Here is a 26,150-nt window from a genome sequence, read left to right as displayed (position 1 = left end):
CTGTCCCTGAGCTCCATGACAGAGCTTCTACGTGCCATGTAATTTTTTTGTGGAGTATGGTTCACATGGTCAGAGCCTATGCACCATTGAGGTGGGACCTTGCACGCATTATCCTGATCCCCCCCGGAAGCATGCACTCATCCTGTACAGACAGGTATGCTGTGTGCAGGGCATGGGCAGCTCCTAAGAGGGTCTGCTTAGGGTGTATTGAGACCAGTCCTAAACCACAGGCAGTGTGAGTATGACACCAGACTTAGACTGTTAAAAAGCATTTCTTTATATGATGTTAGTAGTTCAGATTAGTCTGCTACATTCTGAAATTATACAAACAAATATTTAAATATTTTCCTGTGTATATTATTGAACCTGGGTATAATACTAGAAGGGACACGGGTGGCGCTGTGGGTAAAACCTCAGTGCCTAGGGCTTGCCGACCGCATGGCCGGCGGTTCGAATCCCCGCGGCAGGGTGAGCTCCCGTCTTTCAGTCCCAGCTCCTGCCCACCTAGCAGTTCGAAAGCACCCTTAAGTGCAAGTAGATAAATAGGTACCGCTTTATAGCGGGGAAGGTAAACAGCGTTTCCGTGTGCTGTGCTGGTGCTGGCTCGCCAGAGCAGCTTCGTCACGCTGGCCACGTGACCCGGAAGTGTCTCTGGACAGCGTTGGCCCCCGGCCTCTTAAGTGAGATGGGCGCACAACCCTAGAGTCGGACACGACTGGCCCGTATGGGCAGGGGTACCTTTACCTTTTACTATAATATTAGAACATGCAGTGCAGCCAATGTTTAGGCTGGATAATTTAGAGTTGTGTTCCCTTCCCCCTGCCTCACTTTTTTGCTACATATATAAGAATTTTGCAGTGTAAGTGTTTTTTACGGCCCTTCTATCCCATACAGAAAATAGCTTCACTAGCTAATAGCAAAATAATCAAATTTTGCTGAATAGATTTTTTTTTTTAATGCCCTTGATTAAGAAGAAAAGATAAGTGCAGGAGTCAGGTGGGGCTACTGGAAGATTTAAGTACCTCTTGAGAAACCTGTAACATGATTATCATAAGGCTACGTAAATGGTCAACATGAACTCCTAGTCTGCTAAAGTGAAAAAGATAACCAGATTAGGTCTCATTTAGCACTACACTTAAGTGAGAAGAAGCCAGAACACTATGGCACCATACTGAATCCAGAGCTTTATATTGATCCCCGTTTCTTTCTTTAGGAGATGAATTCTTAAGGTGAAATAATATCACAAGTAGGAGTTGATATGTTATTTTTGTTCTAAATATCTGCCATTTCTTTCTGAATAACCTTTCACATTAAAAAGCTAACCTCATGTCCCTCAGGACACCCATGATCAATCTCATCATATACAGCTGCTTTGGAAGTGGGAGACCCTGGATCAGGGCAACACCATTTCTCCATCAGAAATTTCTTTCTCCTTCCACCTGCTGTCAGGCATAGGCAAACTCGGCCCTCCAGATGTTTTTTGAGACTACAATTCCCACCATCCCTGACCACTGGTCCTGTTAGCTAGGGATGATGGGAGGTGTAGTCGCAAAACAGCTGGAGGGCCGAGATTGCCTATGCCTGATATAGGTACTACCCCGTTCATCCAACAGGACTAGCAGCAGTGTGTGGTGTGGTGGTCTAGATTATAGATAAGAAAATACTGCAAAGAAACATTAATCTTCTTTCCCTCTTCTGCTTCTGTGATCCACTTCAGGGCCCTTGCAGCTGTTTTTAAGGTACCAAGTTCTGTTTGGGGTTTAATACCAGGAAATCCAATTTAGACAGTCTGAATAGGGCTTAACCAACATATTGGAAGGGATAGCATTCTAGCCCCGCCCCTGCCCCCATTGCCCACAACATATTGAAGAATGACTCTCTGCAACAAGGGAACTGCCTCCACTTGTTGTGACTCCCATGAATTTTAGAACCGTGGAAAATAAAGACTCCAAAAAAAGCCTTCATAAAGGCTTCCTTGCTGAAGAGAGCTGCCATTCAACATGCAGAAGGCAATGAGGAAAGGGAAGTGGGGGCAGGGCTAGTATTTGTTCCTGTTTTTCCCTCCCCATGCATTGTGTCCAGAACATGCGAATAGGGCTTCTGTCGTATGTAGATTGCTTTCATTTTCAGGATCAATCTGAAAACATTTGGCAGACTTTTAGGAGGTTCCTAACGTCCTCTGAAACTGATCATGCTCTTGGTTTCCTTGTTGGCAGCTATGGCATATGTACGTTTCTGATTGAGCTTCGTTCTGACTGAAGCATGAGTGTTACATGGAATGTTGATATGCATGTGGTGTTCGTTAACACAAAACTGGCCTGCCTATTTTAGATACGGCAATATATGCCAGATGGTGGCCTCCATGATAAAACTGAATTCCAAGATGCAGACCCTCCAAGTGTCCCTATTTTCCAGGGACGTCCCTGATTTAGTGAAGCCGTCCCAGTTTCTGATTTGATCCCGGAATGTCCCTCTTTTCCTTAGGGTGCCTCTATTTTCATTGGAGAAATGTTTGAGGGTATGGAGTTACCCAACCCCCTGAGCGGTCTGAAAGCAATCCTTTATAGGGAAGTTTTTAAATGTTTAATGTTTTATTATGTTTTTATATATGTTGGAACCTGGGGCAACCCAGTAAGATGTGTGGGGTATGAATAGTAAAATTATCATTATGGAATGGGACGTTCTATTTTCATCAGAAAGAGGTTGGAGGGTATGCAAGATGGTAGTGCTCATGCCTTCCTCCCTCCGTTTTGAAAGTGCATGGGATAGGCTAAGAGAGAGAGAAAAGAAGACCAGATGTAAGATATCTGATGCAGAATTTAAAATTTGTACATTCAGATACTGTAATCTCTAGTTTTACTTATAATTCTGGGTCACTCGTGTATGTGTCTTCAGCATACTTTCGCTTTGCATTATAAGTACATAGAACACACTTGTGTATTTGGGGAAAGAAACTATATAGCTATAGTTTCCACCATGAATGGAATGATGGTTTTTTGCAATGGAGGGAGAATCACAATTTTATTCTGTAGCCTTCTGTTAGCACTAAGCAAGTGGCGGATTCACATTTTGTTCTTTGAGCAACAACATACAGTACGCTAAATGTTCCTTGGATCTAGCTACAAATTGACCTTTTCAGTGATCATCCTTTTTCTCTTTTTGATTTGTTCTGGGGAAATTACAAGCACCTGGTATTTGGCTTCCAAAAAGGATACAGGTCGAATTGACCTTTTGGTACCATTTGGAGTGGGTTGGGTTGGAAATACAAAAGGGGGTGAAGGACAAGTTTACTCTTTATTTTAAGTGTATCTTAGCTGCTGCCTGTTGGATTATGCCTTGTTTAAATAATCCTTTATATCTTTTTGTCTAAAGTCAGAACACAAAGTACATGAAGCTTTTCACGTGTCTCCCCTGTGGCAAACAGTAGCAGACTCCTCAGATAATGCTTGCTTCACTCCACCTCCGTGCTCAGATATTTTTTAAAGGCATAGAGAAATGGTCATTCTGCAGTCGGTATAGTCTCATATAAACTTTGAACAACTACATGGTACTTTTCCAAGTAAACTGGTAAAAGAATTACCTTGCTTTAAAACTTTCACCAGAGATAAATCATTTTTGTGTATGTGCTTGGATTTTTTTTCAAGTCATTCTTCTGGAAGCTTCACCTTCAGACTTCATTTGGCTATAGTGGTAATGAGAATAAACTGCAGCAAGCCTTCAGCTAATATACTTCCTCATCCGTTGGTGCAGACATGAGGAGGAGTTCAGGAACTTTCACTTCAGTTTGGATTAACTGCAGCTTTCTGTGTCGTCCAAACCCAAACAAACCATTTTCACTCTTGAACTAGTTGAAATAAGCCAACTTTGGAAATAGCTCCAACTTCCCATTCCGAATACCTTCTTCTTTCATATTCCTTCTTCAAGGAGGCAACATTATTTTGGGGTGGAGGGAATAAAAACTTGATTTAAGTGTTCTGTGGGACAAAGTAGAATGACATTTACCTAAGGTTTGGGCATAAGCTCCATTTGAATTTATTAATGAGTCATGGTGTTTCATTAATTAAAATAAATTTAAATTATGGCATTAAAAACATTGAAATTATAGTTATCTAATGGAAATAGTGGGACGCGGGTGGCGCTGTGGGTAAAACCTCAGTGCCTAGGACTTGCCGATCGCATGGTCGGCGGTTCGAATCCCCGCGGCGGGGTGAGCTCCTGTCTTTCGGTCCCAGCTCCTGCCCACCTAGCAGTTTGAAAGCACCCTTAAGTGCAAATAGATAAATAGGTTCCGCTTTATAGCGGGAAGGTAAACGGCGTTCCGTGTGCTGCTCTGGTGCCAGTTCGCCGGAGCAGCTTTGTCACGCTGGCCACGTGACCCGGAAGTGTCTGCGGACAGCGCTGGCTCCCGGCCTCTAGAGTGAGATGAGCGCACAACCCTAGAGTCTATCAAGACTGGCCCGTATGGGCAAGGGTACCTTCACCTTTACCTTTTTAATGGAAATAGTATTTCCAAAATCCCACGTTGAACAAAATAAATAATAGGATGGTTTTGACTATAACCCTTACTTAGTTCCTCAGAGGTCCACAAAATTGCAACTTAGTCTCTTCAGATACTACTAAATATTTTACAGCACCCCATAATGTTGTCATCTCTGTAAAATACCAGTTGATGTTCAACCAAGGCAAATTATCAGGATGATTTATAAATAGTACCCCACTGGAGCTTAAGATAAGAAACTCTCCAAGTTGCCTTTTTCAGTGATAAGAGGTTGGAACCTATTTCAAAGATTTTTGTGAAACTGTTATTTTGTGTTTTTTAGTAATATAATGGAGACCAGTTGTTTAAGATAACCTCTTTCTACCTGTAAAATGGGAAATAAAACTGGTGTGTAATTGAGTAAGGTGTTCATCATTTCAGAAATGGTTTTTTGAAAGTGTTCCAAATTCACATATCATAGTTTCTGAACTAGTAAGAACTTGACAGTACTTTTCTGATGCTGTCATAAATGCCTTACAGCAGACAATATTTAATTATACAATTTCAGAGATGTGCTATAACTGTAGTAATGTGTGTTAATTACTATCCAGCAGAGACAGGGTGTAGTTTCTGCAAAACAAGTAAAATCTGTAATTGAGTATTCTTACCACTACACTGGGATTTACTGGGATTTACTGTGAAGGTTCGGTGTGAGTGTTAGTCATTAGTTGTTATAAAGGCAAATAACAGCCCATCATTATTTACCCAAATCAGAGCTCATCTGTATTTTTAAGGTAGCATTTAAGACTACGTTAAGTTTCTGGCTATATGAACTGAACTAAATAACTGTTCCACTTGTGGTTGGATGATTTCCCCCATGCATGGATTTAGGCAATCCTGTGCTGTGACAAATTAGTTGTATGAATAATTTTTCACAAGCACATTCAGGGTTGGACCAATACATTTTGCTACCCAAGCAGCTTGTATCACACAGTCTGAAAGAACTGACCAAAGATCCCAGCTTAAGGGATCATCATAGTTGGTTGAGGCAGAACTCTCAGCTGGGATAGCCATGTACTTTGTGTTACAGTCTCCTGTGGGAAGGGCTTGATCTAAGTACTATTTAAAGATAAAGAACCAGAGGAAGGGAGAGTAGCGGCCTTGAAATTGTCAACAGTTAGCACCTAGGTCACCTGGTGAGAGTCTTACCCACTGTAGTAAGATGTATTGTATATTATCATTTCTTGTTGTGTGTGTACACACAAAAAGGAGTGCATTCCTGTACTTTCCCTTTCTTTTAAAGAAAAGATTCAGGACTGGCATAGGAGAATGAAGCTAAGAGATGGGAAGCAAATGCAACTGTTTTCAGCTGTTTTTATGGTGGTATTCCACAATCTGATAAGATGTGTGAGACATCTGTGCATTTCTGGATGGTCATCTTGCACTCTCTTTTCACATTTATTTCGGGGTTCCTAGAGATGGTTTTGTGACAAGTGGTACTGTTTCTATCATGGAAAAGTGGGACAGATTGTGAAAGTGTTTCTTCCTAACTTTTCTCAAGTAATAAACTACACCCCATCACACAATAGCCCCATATTTGCCAGGAGTACCTGCTCTCGCTGTATTTCAATTGAATCCGTGAGTTTAAATTTTGGGCTGATTTTGTGTCTTCAATATTTTGTCTCTCCTGCTTGTTCTCCCACTCATTCTATGGTTCATTGATTTATAGACACCTATATAGGGTGCCATGAGAAAATGTTTGAACTTGGTTTTTCACTTTCAACTTTGCCCTTTCCTAAATTCCTGAATTATTATTTTGTTTATTACTTTACTGTAAGCCCATTCATTAAAACACCCTGAGCAACTGGCGTTTTCTTTTGAAATACCTTATCCCACAAACCGTTACATTCAATTAGTAAGCATTTCCTCTCATACAAAGCTTATTACAAAACACTGAAGTCTCTTTTTCTCTTTCTATGCTCTAAATCCCCCTCCTTTATCCCCAGGCACAATTCTGAATAACAGACAAAAAGAACCAAGTGCTTTTCTTCTGAGTGTGTGGTCAGTGGAGAGTTTGCTGGTGGTTGAATCTTTTTTTTTTTAATCGAGTTTCAGTTTTGTAAACCTGCTATAAGTAGTGCATTGTGTCAGTGCACAAAGTTATTAAATGTAATGGAGAATCCAAGGTACAAAAGAACTGTGTAAATGAGAGACTTAATGTGATAGAATTTTCTGAACAGCTGATCAGAATTTCAGTGTGTTCAATACTTCTTCTTAAGTAAGACTTAATGCATGTCATCCATTGGAATTTATAATAATGAGCCCTTTGGAAACCTTGTTAGAATTTAAAAGTGGCCACACAGAAGTAGCTAAAATACCTTAAGCTTGCACAAACAAAACCACTTGAGAGAGAGACCAATCATTGTTTCTACTATATTTCACATGTAATCCAAACAGTAATAGTCATATACGAATTTGAAAATTATGATAGTTGATATTCTCTTATTTAATTTTTTATGCATTTTATTATATAGCTGTATTATTGTTAACTGATGTGATATTTTTATGATTGGGCAGGATATAAATATGTTTATAAATAATAAGCAAAAATAATAATAAGTAAGTAACTGTAAGCTAACAGATTTTAGCTTAGCAGTTATTTGCTATACACATTGAATATCATGGTATCTTTCTACTGTTATGTTCAAAAATCTGGAGTGATCATTCACATTCTTAAATTATCTAGTTTCCAACTTGCCACATATTTTACTGCTTCATATTTAAGGAAAATCAGCTCCTGTGCTTCCTCATATAATTAACTTGAAGCTGAAGTGGGTTTGGAATAAAAACAGAATGAAAAACATTGGAAAAGATGTAGCCATCTACATTGAGAGATTCAAGATGTCTATACATTTAGAATAAAGAGACATTTCCAATAACTATCACCATCATCGTTAAGAGTTCTGTTGTACAGAAATTAAAACTGTCTCCTTGAGACATGTAACTAGTATGCAAACACTTTTGACAAGTTTCCAAGCAAGGGTTCAGAAACTATTTATTATTTATTTAAGATAATACTATTCAACCTTTCTATCTTAAAAGAAGATTCCCAAAACAGGTTAAAACAAAACACATAAATTGAAATTTTTAAAATCAAATGTGTTAAAAAGAAAGCAAATTTATAGAACAACAGAATAAACAGTCTGCAACTAGACTGAAATACCGGTAAACAGTAGCAGTACACAACAGAGCAGTATGTTTCCAAAAAAGCAGCAAGAACAAATATTGTAATTCCATGAAACCATGAACAAAGATATGTGCTTCTATTTGGCACCTAAAATGTAGGGCCTGGTCAACATCTCTGAGGACGTAGTTGTATAACTAGGCAACACACACACACACACACACATGATGTCAATCAAATCAGAACGCAGAAGTACCCAGTGAAGAGTATCTGCAGAGGAACTTTATGACTGAGTTGGTTCAAGGAGTAGGGAGTTCTTCAAATTCCCAAATCCCAAGCCATAAATAGATATAATGTTCAGAAAGGAGTACTTTGAATTATGGCCGGAATCACACAGAAAGCCAGTGAATATGTTTTTATAGGAGCTCAAATTTTTCCACACCGCGAGTGCCAGTCAATAATCTAGATGCCGTGTGTCAGGGAAGAGTTAGAAGTTTCCAGTTTCTCAGAGGGAGAAAGCATTCGCCAAGGGGGGAAGGAGAGCAGTGAATCTAACAGAAGAGAGCAAGAGGAACAACAGGGAGGGACTGGCTGTTCATAGGAAAGGCAAGGGTTAAGTTCTAGCTCAGATTCGGAGGAGGGGAGATACAAGCCAGCTCTAGCCAGGAGGTTGGAAAAAAGAGCGGGAAAGCGAAGGGAAGGGCGCCTTCGCCATTTTGAGAGAAGCAGAGCTCAGAAGGTATCTGAAATAAGTGACTCTGAGGAATAATAGTTAAGAACCGTTTATAAGAATGTTTTGTTAATACGCAATAAAAAGTTTTATAAAAGAACAAGAAGCTTTTGTGTGGTGATCTGAAAAGGACAACGACCAGTCCTGACACCGTGTTTTTCACAAATTTAAATTTTTAAGTAGTCATCATCAAAAGCAACTCCTCAAAGAGAAGAGCAAGAACAATTCCTGAAAGATATGATGCTACAGCTACTGGTCCTGGAAGCTGCCTTGATATATGTCAAACCTTTGGTCCATCTATCTCAGTACTTTCTACACTGTAAACTGACTGGTAATGCCTCTCCAGGAGGAATTTCATCTTTCAGACAGGAGTCTTCCCCAGCTCTAGCTGGAGATGCATGGGATTGGACCTGTTACTTTTCTCATGAAAAGCGAGTTCCCCAGTAAAGCACTTTTACTTTCCCTATCCTTCACCTGACCAAGGTTGTCCAAGACGTTCTCTGTTCTAAGTAAAAAAACTGCAGAAATGAATCTAGATAATCAAAGCCATCTGAGAGTGCTCAGAGCTTACCCCACTCCATGGGGGGAAACACACTCAGGTAAGGCTAAAGAAAGAAGTAAAATAAGTTTCAATCATCTAATAATAATATTTTATTGAATAATTGCTTTGAATTCTGGAGTGACAGGCCACGGTCTTCAAATTACTAAAATCACTAGGAATACTTGGGCAGGGTATAAGTGTGCAAGAATTACATAATCAGATGTAGCTGTATAATTGTGCACCCATCTCTAAATGTGGGTTATTTGAGCTAATAATTCAGAGAAGGCAGAGTCTGACTATTTCTCAGGAAATCATGCCATTTAATTTGAATCATTGTGAGTGCATCTGCCCATTATCATATTTGGGAATAAATGTAAAACATGTCCAGTAAAACTTTAGTTTGAGTGATCTCTGATTTCAGTGACATTTTGAATGAGCTCATGCAACTGCTTTGAGTGCCTCTGGCAACGCAGTGGGTCATTGTTGTATGACAAGAACTTACCTTATTATGGTAAATTCATAACTTGCTTTCTTATTCTTCAGTTCTCTGAAAGTAAATGTTGGCCACTGAGGATAAGAAATACAAATTGAACTATGTACCTGATTCACTAACCTTGAAGACAATAATGTTGTTCTTTCTACCTCACCTAAGTTAAAAATAAAATAAAATTCTTGGTACAGGGCCTAAGAATTTCCTGGAAATGGGTGGGCTTAAAAAAAAAATATCTTGGCAGTATCCTTCTTGATCATTTATACTCTTAATCCAAACAAACATTCAGAAGAGTCCTGGAACTCATCTCCTAGCATACTTACGTTTTGTGTGTGTGAAATTAGTGAAGCTGAACATTCAAAACCAATGAGCTATATATGATGGGCCTATGAAGCACAGGAAAAAATACCTCAGGATTTTTTTAGCTGGTCTAGAGGAAATAACAAAATTCTAGGGGCCAAACTTGAACCGTCAAAGCTTTCCATCCAGATTATTTAGCTACCATTTGCTGGGTACTTGCTCTAGAGGAAATGTACTTTAAAGCTTCTTTAGGTGTAAAATATTGCATATATCTGATCCTGTGCAATTATTGCTCTCACAGGGCTCCTGCAACCTGTCCAAAGTAACATCAGTTTTAAGTCTCAGGCAGGGCTGGCCCAATATATCATACCACCTGTGGAAAAAGACACAATGCTGCTGTGTTTCCTCATTCCATGTATAGGACTGGCCACTGAATCTTGTTTCTACACTGAGGATGGATAACATCATTCAGTGCATCTGAAGGAAGTGGGCTAGTTTAGGGAGTATGTGAGATACCAGTGGTGCACTGGCAATGGTCAGGGTGGTCTCAGAAGGAATGGCTGGGGGTGAGGGCTGCTGCTCCCAGAACCTACCATGTGATGCAATTGTCTTACTGCTTAATGTCAGCATCTTCTTGGGTTAACAAAGGCTGTCTAATCTAATTTGCTTTTAGAGTTTACCATGAAGTCTCTGTTGCTTTTGTAGAATTGTGACCCGCATATATCTAGCTCTTATAACCAGCTGGCAGTTACCTTTGAGTGGCACAATCTAGCATTCTTTATTGGTTTAAACCAGGGGTAAGCAAACATTTTCAGCAGGGGGCTGGTCCACTGTCCCTCAGACCTTGTGGGGGAGGGGCAGACTATATAACCCATAGATGCATTTTAAATAGAAGCACACATTCTACTCATGTAAAAACACCAGGCAGGCCGCACAAATAATTCAGAGATGCATTTTAAATAAAAGGACACATTCTACTCATGTAAAAACACACTGATTTAGAAGGTGATTAGGCTACCCTGCTTTCAGCCCTTAAATTACTCCTAAGAAGCTACCAGAGTATTGAACAGAGTATAGTGCATATGCTTCTCACAGAGAATAAACATTGCACTAGCCGACGTGATCTATGATTATAGAAATCGGGTTTTGTTTTGAGTATCATTCCCCTTATATAATGATTGCATGGGTTTTTATATTTTCATTTTGGAGCCGTGTTCTTTTATTCACAAAAGAAACCCCACATTTGAAATACAAATGTGAAAGTAAGATGATTGAAAAACGTTACCAGATGTACTTGCTGCATTGTCGTAGCCCTTAAATCAAAAGCCTTAAGTAATAAGGTGTCATGAGGAATTTGCTTGCATACCCTTTATTATCTCAAAGGGAATTTTATGTAGAGAATGTTCGAGTACTAGCTGAATTTACATTGAAGGGGCCTTCTGAAGCATTGATGAAAAATTCTAAGGAACTTACTGTGAAAACAATATTAAAAGAAATTGTATTACATGATTTTGTGTTAAGAGCCGAGTTGTAAGTAGCTATTGTGTTGGAGCAGGGAACCAGGAATGAGAGGTCAAGGCAAGAGTCAGAGCTGGGAAGGGCTACTGTTGCCCAGAAACAGCCTAACCAGCAAATCTTTATAGCTCTTCTTGTTGAGGAGAGCCAGTGAACAGTCATTCCAGTGCTTGGAACCTGTTGCTGTCCATGCAGCTATATAAGTTTATGCCTCAGTGGCTCAATACACTGAGTTACCCAGAGGTTCCTGGTTCTAGTCTTGACAGCTCTTGACTTCTGTTCCTCCTAGGTACCATGAGATATTTTTTTTCATGTAAAAAAGCAAGCAAGCAATGAAACTTACTTGATAATTAATTTGATTTAAATATTTAATGTTGCTTTTATTCATTTCATACATCCAGGGAAGAAAGATTTGTATTATTTAGTGCTGCTCACCATTTTTATTTGTTCAGGTTTAATTAGTATTATTGTTAGAGACTGAGGGGGAAATATAAATTAGCTTATGAGAATGTGACTGTGGCTCACTGAACATTGGCATGACGTCCGTGGGCTTTCTAAGCAACCTGAGCATAATGTAGGTCTTCAGGTTCCTCAGTTACATTGGCACCAGGTCTCTAATGCTCAGACATTATTCTTCATGTTTAAGTAATAAGGGAAGGGACAGCATATAAACTGCAGACACTGTCACTAATAACTCCATCTGGTTTCAGTACAAGTGCATGGGGAATCTAAAGGCTGACAGTGTTTGTTCTTGGCACAGGTTCATTGAGTTTTGTCTCTTGATCAGACTTCAGATGAAAATTTATTGCCACCATTTCTTCATGTTCCTTAAAGAAATCCTCTATGTGTGTAACAAAGAGGGGGGCTGGGCTAGGCTTGACAGTTACTTGGAGTACTAAGGGAAAGCATAATTTATGTACCCTTGTTCCAACCTTTGTGAAAATATACAAATAGTCATCACAAGTGGTATAGGGGTTTACTCTGAAACATTAACAAGGAGGTAGTAATTTTGAAGTCAGCTGACCTTCTTGTACCAGTATTCAAGATTCAAGATTCAGTACAAGCAGACGCTGATAATACAGTTTTAGCAAAAGATAGCTAAAGAAAGAAAGTGGCATCCTTTATCAAGGCTGAGGATGAACTGAATTCAAGCAACCATTCACAATACTCACTAAAACCTGGTGTGGATAGCCATGGAAATTCCTTAGTTTTGCAAAGTAAAGGAATTAGTGGGAATGGGATTGTTTGCACCATAATCCAGTTAGACCCTAGAAAAGTTGTGGTATGTTGCATGTCCAGCCATGTGACCATGTAAGAACATACATCCCTGGGGCTCTGGGACCTTTTCGCATGTCTGGAGACCACGAAACTCCACTTAAGATAACCCTGGTATATATTTTTTGGAAATGTCAGTTGCCATTACTGGATAAATGTTAAGTGAATTCAGCTACTGAGCATCATATTTTGAAGTTATTTCATTGAAACCTCTTTTTCCTTCCATCAGCAACTTATGCGGGAGCGGCAGCAGATGGCCAGCCGTCCCTTTGCTTCTGTGGACGTAGCACTTGAAGTAGGAGCTGAGCAAACAGACTTTCTACGAGGGCCATTAGAGGTAAGAACTGTGGTGGGCATGGGGGACCATTTCAATTTGCATACTGATAATGCTACTCTCATCTGCATCTGCTTCTGAAACCATGACGAGTGTGATTACCCGGAGCTGACAAGTCGTAGCTACATATGTTGTGCCGTTTTTGAGGCTCATCGTTTCAGTAGCATGACATGAGCAGTAACAAAAGCCACTGGAGAATCTATTAGCTGAGGTTGGAGTGACAATCTGCTCACCTGGCAGCCCTTTCTTGGTGGATAAGAGCTGAAAGAGTTTAAGATGCACATATTAAACAAGCCTCAAATGTAGTCCTCTGAGTACATAGTGCCCCCTAGTTAATGGTTCACATCTATCTTAATTAACTGAGATTGCTCTTTAAAATGAGCTTTGTGTTACATTTCATTATTCTACTTTTATTTGAGAGGCTTGGAGAGTACTGTCTACAGAGTATGTTGTCGTTTGTGACTAATGGCTACATTACGGCATTTTTATTGTAAAGGCAGTACTTCTGAAAGAGAAATTATAATATGCTAAGCAGTGGGATGCTGTATTGGAATAGTGTAATAATGCATGAAATAGATTCTGGAAGAGTCACCTAAAAATTAAAAAGAACTACAAATAGAGGATGATAATGACTAATCTAATTAGGACTCTCTTTTTATTCAGTCATATTCATATATTTCTATACCTTTATTTACAGTATTTTGTTTATGAACTGTATCTTTTCTAGAACAAAAACAGCTCTAGAATTCTCCCAAATTATCAATTAGCTTTCGTTATTTCCAGTTTTTCTTAAATCTAAGTTTTGTCTTGATTGTCTCAGTACCCTCTTTCCAGGAGGGAAAAAAGGAAACTAAGTCCCCACTCCCATATAATTATAAAAACCTCAGGGTACCATCCCATGCTCAGATAAATGGCCATAGAGCTCAATAAGCTATAAAGGAGTGGTGATAAATTTGTTCATATCCCTTTGCTTTTTCATTAAAAATAGTTTAGTTCTGTCTCTATTTTAAATAAACAAATAAATGTCACAAAGTGATGCAGGCATGGGTTGTGGAGGTGTTTGTTATTAGGACTGCAGTTCATGGGGAGAGGAGGTTTATCCTTCCCTCCCTTGAAGTCCTCAATATTGGTCTCTGCACAATTACAATGCTTAATAATAATAATAATCCTCATAGCTGTTTGGGGGATTTGTTTTTCTTTGGGGAGGGGATCTCAGCTGGAGAAGGAAGCAATATATATATCCCCTTCCACGTGCTGTGTTGCCAATAACAGTTGCATGCTGTGACTGCAGTTAAGAAACAAGAGATTTAACTGCATACTATGCATTGAATGTAGGGGTGCAGGTGGTGCTGTGGTCTAAACCACTGAGCCTAAGGCTTGCTGATCAGAAGGTCAGCAGTTTGAATCCCCAGTACAGGGTGAGCTCCCATTGTTTGGTCCCAGTTCCTGCCCACCTAGCAGTGCAAAAGCACATCAAAGTGCAAGTAGATAAATAAGTACCACTCTGGTGGGAAGATAAACTGCAATTCTGTGCACTGCTCTGGTTCACCAGAAGCGGCTTGGTCATGCTGGCCACATGACCCGGAAGCTGTACGCTGGCTCCCTCGGCCAATAAAACGAGATGAGCGCCGCAACCCCAGAGTCGTCCGCGACTGGACCTAAGGTCAGGGGTCCCTTTACCTTTTATGCATTGAATGTAGCATTTAACCCTCCATTGAGTGTACCATTTGATCCTAATATAGGATTATTATTACCCATTACAACTGTACAATTGCAACTGATGTGTTAGCAATGGAGTGGGGTTGCAAATGTTTTTTTTGTTTCAGTACTGAAGAACTGTGCAGTCCAACATAGAGTGATACCTCTGTAAATAATTTCCTGCAATCAGTATTTCCAACAGCATATTCATTGCAATATAACAGGATTTCATGGAAATGCCTTTATAAGTACTTAGCTGAGATGCTGCTACTGTATACCAGGCTCATTGTAATCCCAAAGACCAGCTCTTGTTGAGTTTTCAGTCCTTCTAATAAACAGAAACTGATGACAATATTTATTGCTGCCATAATTTGAGTATTTTCAAAGCAGAGTGCATTAAAACAATCAGTCTTGCCAAATAAGCTGTGCTAGATTGTGACCAGGGAATGCAGCTGTCAACATCAACACCCCCATCTTCAGCTGTCTGGTGAATTTCCCTTTTGGAGAGAAACAAAGGGAGGCTCCAAGCTATTCAGGATGATGACTCAACAGCTGCATACAAAACTAAAGTTTATGTAATTAATCTGGAAAGCAATATTGTTATGCTCTATTTGGGTGGGAAGGGACAGGGTGGGTGGTGGGAGCACAGGCTTGTGGATTGTTTACTTACAGCTTATATAATTAAACTTTAGAAGTAAACATCAAAAGTTAATTGCTGCCATTTTCTATGACATGTTTTATTTAGAAACAACTGTGGAAGCTGAAATATTTTAATTATATTTTTGAGTTCTTATTAGGGTTTCTTCCTCCTTTATTTCTCCTATAATTGTACTCTGATGTTAGTACTCACTCCTTGGATATGTTCAGCCTAGCCTTATTAACATATACACAGTCTGGATACTATTCAGTTTTTCCCCACTAGAGGATTGCAATCTGCAGCAAAAGGTGCATTGCCCTGAATATTAAAGTAATATGGTGCAATGTATTGATTGGCGTGTGGTATCTGCTGCATAGAGTTCAATACAAAGGATGAGCCTTGTCTTATAAAATTAAATTACAGGTCTTTTTGAACTTACAAAAGGAAAGTACAGTGGTACCTCGGGTTAAGTATTTAGTTCGTTCCGGAGGTCTGTTCTTAACCTGAAACTGTTCTTAACCTGAAGCACCACTTTAGCTAATGGGGCCTCCCGCTGCCGCCACGCCACCAGAGCACAATTTCTGTTCTCATCCTGAAGCAAAGTTCTTAACCTGAGATACTATTTCTGGGTTAGCGGAGTCTGTAACCTGAAGCGTGTGTAACCTGAAGCGTAAGTAACCCAAGGTACCACTGTAATAAAAATCACATTAAATAGTCACAGTTCTCCTTAGCCCTATAGTTGTATTCTAGTTATTTTACTGAAGAGGGTACGATGAAAGTAGGTTATTTCCATGCTATCCCGTTTTTAGATTTACTACAGTTACAGTATGATTTATTGGAAACTATCTAACTCCATCCCTTTAATGAGATTTGCAAGGAAGAGGAGGTCATAGCATTATCCTAATTGTGTTTGTTTTAACAACCACTGCAATCTTGCATGTGTTTTGTATTTGTTAGGTGGCATCAGTTGACATAGCATTCTGAATGTTGACTATATTTTGAATCAACGTGGAACTTTCATATGATTATCTTTCCCAAGAGAATGTAGAAGTATTTGCATGTAGGCCTTGCATTGTTGAAATAAAACCTCCCACTTACAACATTAGTACAGTTGCAAGTTAAGTTCACTTCAACCTCTTTCTCCGACCTTATTTTGTCAAATTTGATTCAAGGATAATTTGGATCAGGTATCAAGTCGTGCCACTTTTTTATTGACATTGTAATAACTCTGTCACTTCCAGTGATGTTATATTGACTGTGGGTTGTTTAGACAAAACATAATGTCAGAGTAGCCATTACCCACAGTACTATAGGTCTTCTACTTGGTTTGTTGGTGAAAATGTTGCACATTAATATTTCTCCTGACATACATAATGCTGTCAGTTTCCACACTGATGGATGTTTTATTTGCATTTAATGCTGATTGTCAGGTACTGTTCCTTTATTTCTGGTGTGATGATATACATTCAGTGTTCACTTTTTGGATATTACCTTAGAGTAGGAAGCCAGCATAATTTACACTGCCTGACATTAAACCAGCATAAAGTACTCAAGACACAAACCGTGTTCAGGAGCAAGGCCACTGCCAACTGATTCTGCCCAAGTTTGGCAGTGAGAAAAGAAGCCTTTAAATAGAGTTAGACTTGCACCACTCTTTTTGCCAGTTTAAGTTCTTGTTGGTTTACATGGACTCATGACTGAGGTGAACAGAGTGAGGATTTTGCATAAGATTTAGCAGAGTGAGGATTTAGCATTTTCAACATGACTTATGCTGGCCTCAGCTGAACCAGCTTCAGGTGGAATGAGGGACTTCCACTGGCATATCTCTGGCTGAGCCATGGTTGGGGAGACAACCAGATGACTAGCTGATTGATTGACTGAATGATTGATTTTAAAACAGTATATTTTACCATGACCACTTAACCCACCAACTAAAATAAGAAATGCATCACTGAAAAAGAGGTCAAATATTTGCTTAACGTTTGTACTATTCCTGCTAATACACATGTATAGGTGCATATTTATCAACAATCAGCCACCATGTATAAGATGGAGTTGAGGAACGGATGCTTGCTGGGTCCAGGACGGGGCAGTGGCATCATCAAACTGTCAGGGGCAGCAGATGCAGGTCTGCAACTGCCACCATCCTGGTCCCAGCAAGTGACAGCACTGCCACAGTCACATGATTCTTTATATCTAAACTAGAATTGGTCCAGACAGCCCTTCTAATACAGGATGGTTTCACTGGACAGTGCTTCAAACAGAGAAACATCTTCTGTAAAGCAAGACACATGATCACTGGCCTCTCGTGCCTCTCGTTTCATTTGCTAATTATGAGGTCAAAGCTCAGTCGGTTGAGTATGAGACTCTTAGTCATGGGTTTGAGCCCTACATTGGGCTAAAGATTCCTGCATTGCAGGGTGTTGGACTTGATGACACTTGTGGTCCCTTCCAACTCTACAATTCTATATGTTTTTTTTTTCAGGGAAGCCTTGCATATATGTAGTTGTGATCGGTTCAGAAATCTGTGGGCTTAAATAGCCTTCAGAAACTCAGACCTCAGACAGCCAGTGGCAGCGCTTCATGCTCCAGCACCGGGGGGTGGAGAACAGGCGAGGCGGGGCTGGCATGCATCCCGGGGCAGGGTGCGCCACCCACAGGGGCAGGGTGCACGTCCTGGGGCGGGGTGCGCCGCCTGTGGAGGCGTGGTGCCCAGCGCAGGCGGGGGGCAGCCACGATGGCACCACACCGGGATCACGCTGCCGGGGGCGGTGCACTCACCCTGCACTCCTCTTCCTCCGCCAGTGCAGACAGCTTGGGGGTTAAAATGGCAGTGTGCCCCTCAATTCGACTATATGTCTCCAGCTGGTGCTGGTACTATTATATTTGCCTGCTTTTGTTGTGCTATTGAAGTATTTATATTTTTCACACTTTCAGTAGCTGTGCATTCCTACTCAGCACATTCCAAGACCTTACTTGTGTGGTATATTTCCTTGTATATATTTAAAATACACTTATTTGAATGGTCCTGGTCCCAGTGAGATTTGAGGTTATTCTGCAAAGCTGTATAAATAAATCCACCCCCCACCCCCCATTAATAAAAGCAGTTATAACAATTTTTAGAAGTCTGTATTGTCAGGAAGCTTGAGCCCAAGCTTCAGTTCTGTTGGCTGCCATTGTGCCATTGGTGGCTGCTAAGAATTCAGGGTGATTTATTTAAAGTACAATACAATCCAGTGCTCGAGCTTTGTGCGTTCAGGTAATTGAAGTTTATACTAACAAGCGAGTTTTCTGTTTTCCCTTGCCAATAAAGTGGGAGGACTTTTTAACTTGCTTTGCAAACCAACATCATTTTTTTTGCTGGGCTCATATTCCTGCTTAATTTAAATAATTTAATGAGCAATTTTAAAATCTGCAACCCAAGCATACTTGATTATTTTATACAAAATGAAACTGGTATGTGTGCTTCATCAGCAGTACACTTCTTTTACCCCTCTCTGATAGCAAAAGTTCTGCAGAAACTGGAAGTGCATTATTTCAACCTCTTCCTCACAGGTCATCTCATTGATCTGTTTCACAGACCCTTTTTACTTCCATTTCTCTCCTGTGTAGAAGGCTACATTTGTTGCCAAATTGACTTTACAGAAAAGCATAGCATATTTTACTGTGAAGATACAATCATGTCACATGATCTTAATATTATAATGCCACATAAACTTGGAAGCATGCACATTTCTGGTCACTGTACCTCAAAAGGGTACTGTAGAGCTGATAAAGGTACAGAAAAAAGGGACCAAATTAATAGTTGGAGCAACTCCCCTACAATGACAATTTACACCATTTAGGGCTTTTTAATTTGGAGTGAGTAAAGTGGTCGTGACAGAACTGCAGAAAATTATAAGTGGTGTGGAGAAAGCGGATAGAAAGGATTTCTAACACTAGAACTAAGTGTCATCAGAGAAGCTAAAAGCTGGGAGATTCTGGACAAACAAAGGGAGGTACTTCACGTAGCAGTTCTTATATTCTAAAAACTGGGAGCTTTTGCTAGCAACTGATCTTCACTCTCATTTTGTGGGGACAGGAAGACTAAGAGCTCTGATTACTCCATTTCTGATTCTTTCTCTCTCTCTCTTTTTCCACACTGCCCCCTTACAGGGTGGTTTTTTCCCCAGAATTCTCATGGCTCCACTTGTGTGATCAGCTTTTAAAATGTCACCTTCTAGTGAAGTGTCAGTTTTGTTGTTGATTTACAATGCTTCCCCAACAAAGCCCATCCTTTGATCATTCATGCTACCACCATCCATTAGTCTCTCCACTGTGGTGTGACATCAATAGGTGTGACACCAATTTTGTGGTGAAACTAATATTTTGGTGATTCCATCCCACAACTAAGTTTTCCCTGTCCTTATCCTCTCTTCCTTTCATTGTCTCTACCATAGTTTCTAACGTCCATACTAGCATTATATCTACTCTTCATTGTCTATCCAGTGAATGCTATTCTTTCTATTCTTGGATTATTTCTTAGAGTTCTATTTATTCTTTCCTCAGTCTATACTAGAGTGACCATAAATGTGTAGCCTCATGCCATTCTTGCCCGAGGAAATGGAAGATTGTATCAGCCCATTTTCTTTCATTTTTCTAGCTTTCTTCTTTCTCCAAATCCAATTCCAAATTGCTTTTCTACCTTTCTGCATCTCCACTGATTTGCTCCACACTTTGACCTCAAAACATACAATATCAACCTCTTACTCACCCCACCCCACCCCACCCCATCTCTTCATCCAGTATGTTTTTCTCTAACTTGTCAGAACTCTGTGTAGCTAGAAATTGCCCTTCCACTCAGGCTGCCTCATTTATCTGGAAAACGTTTTGTCTCTCAGGCTATTGAATCTCTTCATTTGAGATATTGCCTCAAGACCTTTCTTTTTTCCTTAGCTAATGGCAGGTTCTTTCTGAAAAAAAAACAACATTTTGTGATACCTTGATGAAGGATGTTATTTTCAGAAAAAGATATTCTGTCGTTTTTATATCAAGGCACAATACCTGCCTCAAAGGAAAACAGAATTTTGGTTTACTCTCAATAGTGCTTCCTTCTGTAGGAAAGAAAATCCTATAAATCTTGCTTGTTTGTTTGCTTGTTTATTTTCAGATTCATTGGTCTTGTAATATTTCTAATTCTGCAACTATTAAACACAAATCTATATTTTGACTCGAATCCCCCAATTATATAACTAAACATACACACATACAGGCTGAACTTGGACATGGTCTAGATACAGTACACATTTGTCATATATGTATATATATATTTTAAAAGCTTTTCTGTTCTTTATCCAATAGGTAAATAGAATAAAAGACTTAGCATTGAGTTAAGGCAGAAATATTTCAGCTCAACCATGCTTTTGCTTCTTCAGCATACAGCATATCTTTGCCCAGGGAAGCTCATCTGATGCCAGCATTGTATATTTTTATGCACCAGGCAAATGCTTTCTTTTATAACTAGGCCTTTAGCCCCTAATTGTCTGTGGCCTTATAAAAGTGGGTGGAATGTTTTTATTGTATATATTTTTTGTATTGGTTTTAATGTAATGGGTTGGTTGGTTTATTGGTTATAACTTGCTTTTGTTTGCTTGAGCAACAAATTTAACAACAACAACAACAATAATAATAATTGTCATGTCTAGGAAGAGTTGACTTTATACATACCGTATTTTTTGCTCTATAAGAAGCACTCACTTTCCCCCTCCTAAAAAGTAAGGGGAAATGTGTGTGCATCTTGTGGAGCGAATGCAGGCTGTGCAGCTATCTCTGAAGCCAGGAGAGCTCTCCTGGCTTCAGGGATAGCCACGCAAAGCCTCTTGAGAGGGAAAGCTGCACACCGCCCCTTCAGCAAAGTGGGAGGAGAAACGGAGCCCCTTCCATTTCTCCTTCCGCTTTGCTGGAGAGCCACTGCGCAGAGAGGGAGAGAATTTTTTTTCCCTTGTTCTCCTCCTATAAAACTAGGTGCATCTTATGGTTGGGTGCGTCTTACAGAGCAAAAAATACAGCACCTTTGACTACCCACAACTCTTTCTCACGTAGGATAGTGCTGTTTTGTTTTGTTTTCACCCAGGTTGAGTAGTTTTTCATGTATTCTTGTGGCTTGGGCATATATGTCTCTTAGCGTTTCATTTTTTTCTATTATGCTAAGCCTATGGTTTTACTTTCGAAATGCTAAAATTGATATTTTTCTTTCCACAGTATTAACTAAGTATACAACACTAATCATACTCAGAGTAGACCCATTGACTCAAGTCTATTTAAATCCTATTAACATTGTACTGTGTATCACCCTAAGAATGAAATACAGTGGTGCCCCGCAAGACGAATGCCTCGCTAAACGAAAAACCCGCAAGACGAAAGGGTTTTCCGATTTTTTAGCGGCTTCGCAAGACGAATTTCCCTATGGGCTTGCTTCGCAAGACGAAAGCCCATAGGGAAATCTCTGGGGACAGCGGGGAAGCGCAGCGCGCCTTCTCCTCTGTTCCCGGACCTGTCCTAAGGCTTGCGGTGGGAGGTCCGGGAACAGAGGAGGAAAGCCCTCCTCCCACCGCAAGCCTTCAGGACAGGTCCGGGAACAGAGGGGAAGGTGCGCAGTGCTTCTCCTCTGTTCCCGGGGCTTGCGGTGAGAGGAGGCTTTTTCCTCCCCACCGCCAACATTCAGAACAGCCTTCTGAATGTTGGCGGTGGGGAGGAAAGCCCTCCTCCCACCGCAAGCCTTCAGGACAGGTCCGGGAACAGAGGGGAAGGTGCGCAGCGCTTCTCCCCCCCCCCCCCGCCGGCCTTCAGAAGAGGTCGGGGGACAGACTGTCCCCGGACCTGGTCTGAAGGCGGTTTCCATAGGAACGCATTGAATGATTTTCAATGCATTCCTATGGGAAACCGTGCTTCGCAAGACGAAAAACTCGCAAGACGAAAAGACTTGCGGAACGAATTAATTTCGTCTTGCGAGGCACCACTGTAAAATACAGTGGTACCTCGGGTTAGGTACTTAATTCGTTCCAGAGGTCCCTTCTTAACCTGAAACTGTTCTTAACCTGAAGCACCACTTTAGCTAATGGGGCCTCCTGTTGCTGCCGCGCCACCAGAGCATAATTTCTGTTCTTATCCTGAAGCAAAGTTCTTCATCCAAGGTAATATTTCTGGGTTAGCAGAGTCTGTAACCTGAAGCGTATGTAACCTGAAGCGTTTGTAACCCGAGGTACCACTGTAGAGCAAAGACAAAATAATTGGGGTTTAAAGCCAAATCCAGAGTAAATAAAAAAAAAGTCTTAAGAACTATATTTATCTTTTAAACATGGTTTGTCCAGCATTTTGGAAACCATTTACTTAGAAGCAATTTTAAAGAGTTTGCTGAGAGCATATTCATACATTAATCCCTCACACATTCCCACCCCAGATTCTCTCTAGGAAGAGACTGAGAGTTGGCCTTGAGCTTATCCTGATTTATTTGTGCCCTTCCATGTTATCCTTGAAGGTAAAGGTAGGAAGCCCCTCTGAATATATAAACACAGGACCTGAACCTAGGAGGTTGCACTCTGCGTGATGAGGCGCACAGTGAATATGCACATCATTTCTCCCTGTGGGGAATCTGAATGGGAAAATTTAATGGGGGAAACCGCTAAGTCAGTAAACCAGTCAGTAAACCAGTAGAGGTAGCACTTTAAAAAACAAAAAAGCAAGATATCAGCCCATGTTTTCAGTTTAAGGTATTAAAAAAATCTGATTTAATATTTTTTATATTTAAGAAATGATGCCTTAAGCACACTCTGCTTAATTCAATTGCTATAAAAGTTACTGGAATGGAAATACAAGATTTCTAGCTGCACAATATTTCATGCTCCAGTAGCATGAACAAAATATAAAGTTTAACTGATTAAGTGTAGGTGTTTTGTCATATGTTGACATAGTAATAGCATAATTTATTAATTATTATATTTAGGTGTGCCGTTTCTGAGATTAACAATATCAAAATACAGAAGTGTGATGTTTTCAAGCATAATACAATTTCTGTACTGTGTATGCAAAGTTTACAAGAAAATGACACTGTAGATGACTCGATTCACTGGAATGAACACACGGATTGTTGCTTATTCCCTACTTTATTGTGTTCTAAATTTTTAGTCAGTGCAAAACAAAATATTTTACCTTTTTCTCAGGGCCATTGCTTCAAAAATGGTACTGTAAACCATGTTTATTGGAAGACTTGCTGAGAATCTTTTAAAATTTAGCAAATTAAGTTGTAGGAATGAATAACTATTTGTGCCCAACAAAACGCATATACAGAGATATTCCCAATAAATAATAAATAAATAAATAAATAACCAAATGGAAAAAAATTGCTGGCTATTCAGTTATCTGCATTAAATTTGGGGTTATGATGGATTGCTGAGTGGTGAAACAAGCAAAACACCAAACTCTATTGATAGTTTTAATCTTGGGACCAAATGAATAAATTGTTGCCTGGTTTATACCATTATATATTAGATGAACTGCTTTCTTGTGTTCAGTATGTCAACTGATTAGCAATTAAGAGTCACAGTGGACTATATTTTTTTACCAACTGCAAAGAACAAATAATTTGGATCATGATATATTGTCCATTTCTCCATCACTTTTGATGGCATCTGCTGCTGTTGTTGTTTGATGATTGCGTAGTATAATTACTGCTGTTATTTCAGAGTCCATCACCAATCCCAGGCCACTGTTGTGCTTCTCTTCTTCCTGTCAGCAGGTGTGCATGCTGAGATTACAATGAAAAGAAGCAACTCTCATATTTCTCCTTGTTACGTTATGATTTTGATCCATGAAGTAATAAAATTGCCATTTTAAGCCTCCTTAATAGCTTCCAATCTGTGAGCAACAGTGTCAAATAAATGTCTAGGAATGGGCACAATAACTAAATGAAAAGATCATGTTGTTGCCATCCCTCTGTCTTGAGAAACAACAGAAGAGTGTGCTATTGAGGGTAAAGTCAAACCGTTGGAGAGTTGTAACATCTACTGTGGCTGTAGAGACCAGTATAGGGGAGACATGCTTTATTACAGCTGGAGCAGATGAAGGCCTCCAGTTTCACGGGTGCAAATACACCATGCCATTTCTTCTTTCTGCACTCCTCCCAGCAGTCATTTCTCCTCTGGCCACTGCTGTGGATTCATGACCTGTCTGTCTGTCACCAGGCATTATGGTCCTCTGCAAAGGATTCCCACATGGCAGGGTTAATATTGCCAGTTTTCATGTCACATTTGCAGACATCCTTATAACACAGAGTTGGTCTTCCAGCAGGCCTGATGGCCGAGGCCAGCTCCCCATAAAGTACATCCTTGGGAATCCTGCTGTCTTCCATTCTATGGACATGACCAAGCCAGCATAGACATCGCTGATACAGAAGTGCCTTGAGACACTGTCATGCCATGTGATACCCAAAATATTCCTAATGCAGCACATATGTACTCAGAGCTCCAAGCGCTCTTTGAAGCAGATGGACAGTGGCAGGTCAGCACCTGATTAACTGGGGTCTGCCCACCTTAAGGCGGGTGGCAGTTGACCAATGAGACACAATGATCTCCCCCACTGACAAAGGGAACCTGTAAGGCTCTCACATTACACCAATCAGGTTGAGCTTACAGCTTGCAACTTCTACCTCCTGCATTGTTTTTGCTGCATTAGTAGCACCAAAGTGACCTCTCTGTGGTGCAAGCTTGGGCAGTGTATATGGAAGCCGTGGGCTGCTCAGATGACAAGACCCACCTCTCAGCCTTGCTGATGTAATGCAAAGCAAAGCAAAATAATACATTTGTCACCAGCTTGGCTGCAGGAATTGCCAGAAGGAGGTGCACAAGATGCCATCCAGCCATTTTAGGGACTCCACAAATGGAAAGATCAACATATCATTATTACCCAAGGCAGGGCTTAACACAGTTGGCTTAGGCAATTGTGATACTGAAGTAGTATGGGTTGACAATGATCAAAGAGCTGCCACCTTGGACAGGAAATAGGTTGGGGAAGGGGAGTATCTGCATGGCATCTTAAATGTTTTTTGGTTCCTGTGGAACCATGCCTGTGAACCTCTATTGAGATATTAGGGAAGGTGCATCCACCTAATATGGCCTTATTTATGTTCCATAATTCAAACATCAGTATGTCAAGTTTCCATCAGAATGCACAGAAATCAAACCCTAAGTTGGCAATTAGGAGCCAATTTAGATCTCTCTTGGCATTGGGGCTGGGGAGAGTATTTTCTGAGCATTCTCTAATATTTGGAGACTTACCATCTGCATTCTGAGAGAAGCTGGGGGCACGTTTAACCATACTTAACTGTAGCATTTTGATGGGAAGATTTTGCCTCAACCTATATTGTTATTTTTAAAACTCTTCTTGCATTTATATCCCTACTTTCTTCCATCATGGGATGCAAGGCCTTTGTTCATATGTCAGACATCCTTCTTGAATCTGTTGCATGCCAGCACTCCAGGGATTAATGGAATGGCTTAAGCACCAAACCAAGGAGAGTCACGTCCAGCTGCAAGGCAGATCAAGACACAGAGTAGTCAAGGGATGGGTAATTTGTGACCCTGCAAATATTGTTGGACTCCCAACCACCATCATTCCTGATCAGCATAGTCAACGGTCAAGGATGATGGAAGTTTTTGTCCAGCAACACCCGTAGCACCATAAGTTCTTCATCCTGGCTTAATTGTATTTTGTGAATTGTGTTGAATATCATAATATTTGGGGTTGGTTTAGAAAAATTGATAGTAAAAAAATGTGATCTTCCCCACCCCCATCCCTCATAACTTTCCTTACCTTTAATTAGAAGCCATATGCAAAACCCTAGCTCTATTGTGTTGCTAAAACTGAGAAATGAACTTCAGAAATCTAGCAGAAAGCCCCTTGTCTTCATATATCTGTGCTTCTGTCAAGGCTCAAA

General features: G+C 40.3%; 1 protein-coding gene across 3 annotated transcripts in view; it reads left to right on the top strand.

The window, feature by feature from the left end:
• Window positions 1-26,150, top strand: part of ATRNL1 (attractin like 1) — a 502,266-nt gene that overhangs the window by 345,627 nt on the left and 130,489 nt on the right. For all 3 annotated transcript variants that reach the window (XM_083741181.1, XM_083741182.1, XM_083741183.1), the window contains exon 27: window positions 12,742-12,849. In XM_083741181.1, coding sequence (XP_083597307.1) covers window positions 12,742-12,849 — 108 coding nt within the window. The remainder of the gene's footprint in view (window positions 1-12,741; window positions 12,850-26,150) is intronic.

Source organism: Podarcis gaigeae (genome assembly GCF_964106915.1).
Source record: "Podarcis gaigeae genome assembly, chromosome: 5".
In the NCBI taxonomy this organism is placed as follows: Eukaryota; Metazoa; Chordata; class Lepidosauria; order Squamata; family Lacertidae; genus Podarcis; species Podarcis gaigeae.
The sequence above is the reverse complement of the archived record's forward strand: the minus strand, read 5'-3'. Positions and strand labels throughout refer to the sequence as shown.